Source organism: Mus pahari, chromosome 6, assembly GCF_900095145.1.
Source record: "Mus pahari chromosome 6, PAHARI_EIJ_v1.1, whole genome shotgun sequence".
NCBI lineage: Eukaryota > Metazoa > Chordata > Mammalia > Rodentia > Muridae > Mus > Mus pahari.
The window spans coordinates 60,072,816-60,081,789 of NC_034595.1; the positions used below are offsets into that span (position 1 = coordinate 60,072,816).

The window sequence follows — 8,974 nt, forward strand, 5'->3', positions numbered from 1 at the left end:
CAAACACAAACTTATCTGACTTTCAGATTTCCGAACTTCTACATTCCTCACTACAACTTCAAACACTTTTCATACATCATTCACAGCCCCCCTAAAGTCCTATAATTAGTAAGTGATTCCTCAGTTACACGGATGATCCCTAAGTCTTGTTCATTTCAGTGCCCGGCTTGGCAAAGTTTTTGACCTCTGTGGTGCTGAGAACCTCATTTGGGAAGTGAGTGTGATAATTGCTTCCTTTTAGAGTGTTTTTGTGAAGTTCAAACTTATAATGTGACGTAAAAGATGCCAGTAGAAATATCAGCTGGATTATAGTTGATGTTTCAAACTGGAATAGTTTCTCCTCTTCTCCCTTGAGTCAATAGGAGTAATGGCAAAGAGAGGTCAAAGGAGATACTCTGACTAAGTGGTTACTCCTCAGACCTGTATAACTTGCTCTTTGAGGCTGGATCAAGTCAGGGGAGTCTAGGTAGAGCTGGGAAGGGAGTTCTTGAGGCCTCTCTGGTTTTTGCCTTGGATGGAAAAAGTCTAAAAATGGAAGTGGAGCTAACTATATTTTGGGTCTTTCCAGCTGCCTCAGTGTATTGAGGAATCCTATTATAATGATAAAGGCTGTGGCCCTGATAGACGTGTGGGTTTTGTCCTGGAAGCCACCGTTAGTGAGAAAGGAAGCAAACACATATTGAGGCTGGGTACTTCTGTGTCTGAGGGACCTGCAGTAGGGAGTTAGTTAGTCTTCTTTAAGGCCAGCGAGATGTAGGCGGGCCATCAACTAACTCTTACAAGGAGGCAGAGGATACGGCCTTTGAAGCAGCTTAGATAAGCACAATGGCTGCCAGGACTGTCAGCCTGAGCTCCATCCCCGAGACCCCCATGATGGAAGGAGAGAATATACCTCCTCCCCAAGTACACACACACACACACACACACACACACACACACACACACTCAATAAAAAACTCCATAAAGAAGGTAGAGTACAAAAGTTATATCAAAGTAACTAAAAGCTGGTATGCAGATTTCCTAGACCTTCTGAAGTAGGCTACATGCAAACTGAGTGTAGTTTTACACCAACCTGACACAAGTTACATTTATTAGACACGAGGAAACCTCAATTGAGAAAAAGCTTCCATAAGACCTCACTGTAGGGCATTTTCTTAACTAGTAGTTGGTAGGAGAAGGCCCAAGCCTGGGCTGGCGGTCCTGGGTTCTATAAGAAAGCAAACTGAGCAAGTCAGTAAGCAGTGCTTCACCATGGCCTCTGCTTCAGACTCTGCCTCCAGGTTCCTGCCCTGTTTGAGTTCATTTCCTCACTGCTTTTGATGATGAACAGACTGTGAGGGAAATAAACCCTCCCCCCACCCCGGGGGTGTCTTTGGTCACTGTGTTTCATCACAGCAGTAGTAACCCCAAATAAGACACTGAACCTTTGCAGATGAAAATTTCAGGTAAGCAGTTCGTTATTCTAACTGAGTGTGGCCAAATGAAAAAGAGTAAGGTGTATTATGTTGAATATAGGCAGGACAAAGGCCTTCATTAAGCATATACTATAATGTTATGATGTTAAAATACATATAAATTAAAAAATCCCTGTCATTGATGAGCTGGGGAGGGTTAGACTTATGTAAATAGGTCACTAGGAGGTTGTTGACTTCTAGTGAAGTCAACAAAGGAGTATGAACACTAGTTTGCAGAGACAATACTCTGTCAAGAGGTGGCATTTATGATAAAAAAAAAAAAAGAATTTGAGAGGAGCCGGGCAGTGGTGGCACATTCCTTTAATCCCAGCACTTGGGAGGTTGAGGCAGGCAGATTTCTGAGTTCGAGGACAGGCTGGTCTACAGAGTGAGTTCCAGGACAACCAGGGCTGTACAGAGAAACCCTGTCTCAAAAAAAACAAAACCAAACCCCAAACCAACCAAACAAACAAAAAGAATTTGAGATGGGACCCAGGGCTTTATGCACACACTGTACCACTGAACTCCACTGTGGCCCTACACCTGCTTTTTTTTTTTTTTTTTTTTTGGTTTTTTTCGAGACANGGTTTCTCTGTGTAGCACTGGCTGTCCTGGAACTCACTTTGTAGACCAGGCTGGCCTCAAACTCAGAAATCCGCCTGCCTCTGCCTCCCGAGTGCTGGGATGAAAGGTGTGCACCACCATGCCCGGCTCACACCTGCTTTTTTTTAATTGAACAGTCGAGGCAGGACAGGGAGCAGACAAGGAGAGTGGTTCCTTCTTGCTCCCAAGATTTTTACTTTAGAACGACTTACATGCCTTCTTCATCAATGTGAGAGCAGGTAGAAAGGTTTGTAATCCAACTTTCTAGTTAGTTTTTAAACTTCAGGTAAGAGAGGTTTTTTTGTTTTTTTGGGGGGGGGGTCCTTTTCTTTTTATTTCAGACAGGGCCGTACTATGCCTCCTTGAACTCAATATGTAGAACAGGCTGGCATGGAACTCACAGAGATTAAAGGTATGTGCCACCATGCCTGGCTGGCTTTCACCTTCCTCATTTGTATAACTTCTTTCTGTTTCAAATCCCCTATTCATGCAATTTTTTTTTTTTTTTTAAAGTATTTCGGCCTGGAGTGGTGGTACATCCCCTTAATCCCAGCACTCTGGAGGCAGAGGGAGGTGGATCTCTGTGAATTTGAGGCCAGCCTGGTCTATATAGTGAGCTTCAGGATAGACATGGCTACACACAGAGAGACCTTGTTTTAAACAAACAGCAAACAAACAAAAGCATTTAGTGCAGAGCGAATCACACACACACTCAGAATTATTTAATATTATTACTATTAAACCGCCACTGTCATTACTTAGTACCATTACTCTTTCAGTTCCCACAACCCACCCGGACATGGGTCTATTTCCCCTGCACTTTACAGAAAACAGCAGCCCAGGAGGAGGGACGGTGGGTGTCCTGCCTAAACTTCTCAGGTCTCTGAGGCGCCGCCTCCGCTGCCCGTCCACCCCAGAGCTCTATCCGCACCGGGTTTTCCAGCGAGGCCGGGGTCAGGGCCTGGTTCCGCGCGGCTCAGACTCCCGCGCCGGGCTTTGCGCGCCGCCACGGCCTGTGAGGCCGGCGGGGCGGGGCGGGGCGGCGTGAGGAGGGAAGTTGTCGAAGTTCGGGGAGACGCCCGGCCGCCGGCCTCGCCTACGGCCTGTCCCTCCGCCTCCTTCCCGCCCCGGGCCCCCGTCCGTCCGTCCTTCCTTCCCCTCCCGTGCATGATGGAAACACCATGGCTGCGGCAGCCCAGCTCTCCCTGACACAGGTAACGCCGCCCGCCGGTCGGCCGGGCTCGACCCGCCGGGGTTCCCCGGCCCTCTCCCCGCACCGCCCTGGGGCGCTGGCGCGGCGGCTGCCCTCGGGCCGCACGGTGGGAGCGCGTGTGAGGAGTGCGGGCGCCATCCCGAGTCGGAGCGGGAGCCGGAGCCGGAGCGGCGAGCCGCGGCCGCCGCGCCCCCGCCCCGGGTCGCCAGGCTCTCGGCTCCGCCCCGCGCGGCTCCCACCCGGCCGCCGCCCCCGCCGCGGGTCCCCGCGCCGCTCTCCTCCCGGTCCCGTCGGCGCTCACCCTCTCGGCAAGTTTCTCCTCCGGGCCTGACGGCCGCCAGGTGAGCTCCGGTGGGACTCACGAGAGGCGGCGGCCGCGGGCGGTGCGAGGCTCGACTTCGGCGGGGCAGGGTTCCCTCAGCCTCGCTCAGCTCCGGCCCGCGGGAGCGACGACTGCCGAGTTCCCCTCAGTTCTCTCAAGTCAGCCTGGCTTCCAGAAGTCGCATCCTGACGGGGCACTTGACCCACTCGCGCCTTTGCCTCCTGGGCGGGTTAAGTTCTGCTCAGATCCCCTTGCAGACTTTCCCACCCGCGAGGGGGCCGTCTCTGATCGCCGTCCGAGGGGTCACGGTGCCAGCCTTCTGCAGGTGGGGCGCCTCTCTCCTCCCTGGTGTCCGGAACCACCGGGGAGATAACTTTGTCCTGGGATGATCTCTACCAAAAGCTGTTCTTGGAATCGCGCCTCTATTATTATTATTATTATTATTATTAAAATGTTCTCTTTCTTCAGAGCCCCGTCCTCGAGTTTCGTAGGTAACATCACTCACTTAGGAGAGCCTGAGTTCTCCGTTTCTGTAAAACCAAGCGTAGTCATCTCAAGACACCCAGGAGGGATGAGGTACCAAACATCTGCCAGTCCCTTCCATCTTCACTGTCCAGAAGTTTGTCCAGAGCTGGTGGCTGTGTACTCCCTGGCATAAGCCCACCTCAGCCTGCCCTGTGATAGCTCCCTGCCATCTTGTCTCCTTGGCCTAGATTTGCCTGTACTTATAAGGTAGGACATGTGTTTGGGTAATAGATTATTTCTATGTTATCATAAAGTGGTCTTGGGGTGTTTCTTTCCTAGAACTTGGAGATAGAAAAGTATTTTCCCCAGGAGCCAGGGTGGAAATTTTATTTACTTATTTATTTTGAGACAGGGTCTCAAATAGATCAGGCAGGCTTTGAACTCACTATGTAATCAAGAATATCAAGAATGACCTTGATTTTTGGATCCTTCTTCCTCCATCTCCCAAGTGGACTGTACCACTATACTAAGTTTATTCATTGCCAGGGATCAAACTCAGGGCTTCATGCTGGCTAGGCAGGCCCTATATCGACTGAGCCATATCCTTAGCAAAAGTGATTCTATATATACTGTATATGTGTGTGTGTGTATTATGTGTGTGTGCGCGCGCACACACACACACACACACAGGCACCCCGAAGGTAAGAGTGCCTTCAGGAATAACCTCATAAACTTTACATTCCCAAATTTATTTCCTGTGGGTCATTGTGTTTTGACTTGCATCTAACAGGGAAGAACTTTTTAGATGACCCAGTCTTGTCATGAATCTGTTTAGAAGGGTCCTTCTGAAACTCACATTTGAGGAATGGAAACATTGACTTTTGGGTGTTGGCTTTCTGAGTCTAGTGACCTGCCTTAAACATGATCTCTGTTGGCAGGCACTTGTATTCTGACTCTGTTGGCTAATTCTGGTAGTTTTACCCCCACCCCCTCTTAAAGATTTTGTTCCCTTGAAGACTTCTGTAGAATTGCTTCTTGGTTGAATGCCTTCTTTATTTTCTCCTTGGATTGTACTATGTTTTTAGTTTCTGTTTAGGATCACTTATCTCTGGAAATTTGCTTCAGGCTCTCAGTTTTATAGTCATTTTCATAATTTGCATATGTTCTTGTGGTTGTATATTTAGGTGTTAAAATGTATTCAGAGTAAATACTGAATCATTAAGGGGAAATTATTCTTTAGTATTTCATGTTTGAACTTAAATTGATAATTCAAATAAGTCAATTTAAAATATTTTGATATTAAAATACTAAGATGTAGTGAGATATTGTAAAGGCACAGGGGAAAAAAACTTTTAAAAATATTTACTAATGGATCTTTTTCCTTCAAACTTAGCAGATTTGTAGTTCTTAGATATAATTACTTGTGTATGAATGTTTGCCTGCATGTATATGTGTATACCACATTCATGTCTGGTGCCCATATAAGACAGAAGAGAGTGTCAAATCCCTTGGAACTAGAGTTATGAATGGTTATAAACCACCATATGGCTACTGGGAACCGAACCTAGGTCCTCTGCAAGAGCCACAAGTGCTATTAACTTGGGCTGAACCATCTCTCCAGTTCTTGATTTTTAACCTGTGTATGTATGTATGTGTGTGTGTGTGTGTGTGTGTGTGTGTGTGTGTGTTTTGCACACATATGAGTGTGCAGGTGCATGTGCCGGATGGAGTGCATGAGGAGACTAGAGGAGAATGTCAGGTGTCTTCCTGTATCACTGCCTTGCAGCCTTAAATGAGAGCTTGCCATTTCTGTTAGGCGGGGCAGCTTGTTTCTGGTCTTCAATGCTGGGGTTATAGGCATGCTTGGCTGTGCTAGGTTTTTATGAAGGTACTGGGGATTTGAATTGGACTCCTCATGTTACATAGTGTTTTTACCTTTTGAGCCATCTCCTCAGTTCCTCACACTTTTTGTTTAAAAAGTTTAGCTGCTTGAACTAAGTCAGATAATGGTGTAGCCTTGTTTCACATTCATTATTATCTATTTATGTTACCTTGTGTTTCTCTTTTCTGCTCTTCTAACACAGAGCTAGATATGGTATACTCAAGTGGGAGATTCTTCAGGGCAGACATGTGGAAGTTTGAAAGTGTATGGCTATGTTACCATTCTAGTCTGGGTTCTTAGACTTAGTGATCCTTCTGCCCCAGTCTCCCAAGAAGCTAGGATTATGGATATGTGCCACTGGGCCCAGCAAAGGACATTTTAAATTTCATCTCTTTCCCTCTGTTTATTTGGAAGAAAGTGATTGATAACTCTTGTGTTTATGCCAAAACTGTTAAAGAGCTCTTCAACAGTTATGAAGATTAACTGGATGCTAGTTTCTGCCTCTGGTAATGATCATTTTGGAATAGGTTAGTTCGTTTGTTCGTTCGTTCATTCATTCATTCAGCCAGTGTGTCTGTGTGTGTGAGAGAGAGTTTTTGTTTGTTTTTGAGACAGGGTGTCTAGACCTGGTTGTCCTGGACTCCCTATGTAGCCCATGCTGATCTGGACTCAACAGAGATCACTTTGTCTCAGCCTCCCAGGTGCAGGAATTAAAGGCATGCATTGCTATGCCTGCTTCTGTAAGCATTTTATTAAGTATTAGATGTAACACATCGTATTAAGGTTGGCTTTTTAGTTTTTTGGCCTTTATCATCTTAACTAAAGCAACAAATTAGAGAAAAATGTGAAAAATGTTTTAGTTTATGCTTCCCTTGCCTTTTGAATGCCTGCCAAACACTCCTCTAACTCTTTCTTAACTAAAGATAGAAATTGAGTTCTGTCTTCTAGAGAAGATAGAATACTAGATTATGAGTGCCATTTTTAGCATTGCCAGTAAATATGGTATGAGTAATATCATAATAAAGATAGGAGTAAAATCTTTAGGTCTCTGCTTTCTTTGCCTTAAAAATTGATCCACAGTGGTTAAGAGCACTGGCTGCTCTTCTAGGAGAACCTTGTTCAGTTCCCAGCACCTGTGTGCTAACAGCCATCTGTAAATCCAGTTCCAGGGGATCCAGCCCCATCTCCCTGCCTCCGCACGTACAGCACTTACTAGGTGCAGATACACCAATACATATGAATATTAAAAAATATTATCCAACAAATATTGTTGAGCATTTACTATTGGCCAAGAATTAGTATAGCTACTTAGAATATACTAACATTTTTTTTTGAAGCTTAAAGACAAAAAGCATGGAGCTTAAATTTTAATAGAGGCTTTAAACATTATTAAATACTTTGCCAGCTCTAACATTTTTGTTTTGTAAGTCATACATGATGAAGTGTTGGTTTTCTCATTGCATTTAGTGCTGCCCAACCTTACTTTTTCTCATTTCAGTTGTTTTCACTTTTCTTGTTGATAAGTAAAATCCAAATCCTACATGATGGCTCAGGCTAATCCCAGCAAGTGGGAATCTGAGAGAGGATTACTGTGAATGTGAGGCCAGAATGGCAACAAAGTTAAGTTGCAAGTCAGCCAGGGCTACAGAGAGTGAGTGTCTGTATGACAAAATAGAGAACAGTCCTGGCTCCTAGATGGAAAGCTGAAGGCAGCTATTGAGTGCAGAGAGAAGGAGAACCAGTCTTTCCCAGGGATGAACTCCTAACTGGTTATCTAATACTAGGTCATCAGCCCAAAAGCATACGCACAAGCCATTCTAAATGAACTCAGCAGGTTATAATTACATGTTTACTTGTGTGTGTGTGTGTGTGTGTGTGTATGCCATGGCATGCATGTGGAGGACATAGGACAGCTTGTGAAAATTAGGCCATGAATTTGAGGGGAGAAACTGGACATGGGAAGGGTTGGAGGGAAGAAAAAGAAAGGGGAAAATTTGAATGAGAAAGACCAATTTTTGCTTTTTTTTATAGATTACAGAAAGGACAAGTAAAGTTTTCTTTTTGTTTTGAGCACTTTCTTTGCTTTTCTTTCTTTTTGTTTAAACACTTTGTATAAAAACCTAGAGCCTTATGAATGCTAGGCAACCTCTCTACCACTGGTTGTTTCCTCAATAACTCTATCTGTGCAGCCTGGGCTGGCCTGGTCTCAACAGAGGTCAGTCTGCTTCAGCCTCCCAAGGCTGGGAGTAAAGGTATGCACCATGCCTGGCCTAGGAATTTCTGCCTTAGTTCAGCGCTCACTATTGCTGTGATGAAACAACGTGACCTAAAGCAGGTTGGGGAGGAAGATGTTTATTTGGCTGATGCTTCCACATCAATGAAGGAAATGCCCATCAATGAAGGAAGTCGGGACAGGAACTCAAACAGGGCAGGAACCGGGAGGCCAGCAATACAGAGACCATGGAGGGGTGCTGCTTACTCTCTTGCTCAGCCTGCTTTCTGATAGAACCCAGGACCACCAGCTCAAGTGTGACCCCTTCCACAATGGACTAGCCCTCTCCCCCATTAATCACTAATTAAGAAAATACTGTACAGGCTTGCCTGCAGCCAAGTTTTATGGAGGGGTTTTCTCTATTGAGGTTCCTGCCTCTCAAATGACTATAGCTTGTGTCAAGTTGACATTAAACTAGCCAGCACAATTTCTTTTTAAACTTTTGCCTGCCTTTAATTTTAGCACCTGGAGGCACTCTTAAGTTTGAGGCCAGCCTGAAACACTGTGAAGCACTCACAGAGATCTTGGACGTTGAGAGGAAAAATGCTCAGCCTGGTAGTTTCTTGAGGAAAGCAGCTCTGGTACCAAAGAAAAACACATCAGACATCCTTCTCTGACCTCTGCATGTGCATGGACAAGGGCACATGCGCATGAATCAATCTCTGTCTCTGTCTGTCTGTCTGTCTGTCTGTCTGTCTGTCTGTCTGTCTGTCTCTCTCTCTCTCTCTCTCTCACACACACACACACACACACACACACACAC

General features: G+C 45.6%; 1 protein-coding gene across 3 annotated transcripts in view; it reads left to right on the forward strand.

Annotated features, from left to right (window-relative positions):
* Positions 1–3,095: 3,095 nt before the first annotated feature.
* Eps15 (epidermal growth factor receptor pathway substrate 15) overlaps positions 3,096–8,974 on the forward strand; it is a 105,681-nt gene continuing 99,802 nt past the window's right edge. For all 3 annotated transcript variants that reach the window (XM_021199624.2, XM_029539647.1, XM_029539648.1), the window contains exon 1: positions 3,096–3,271. In XM_021199624.2, coding sequence (XP_021055283.1) covers positions 3,239–3,271 — 33 coding nt within the window. In that variant the 5' untranslated portion in view covers positions 3,096–3,238. The remainder of the gene's footprint in view (positions 3,272–8,974) is intronic.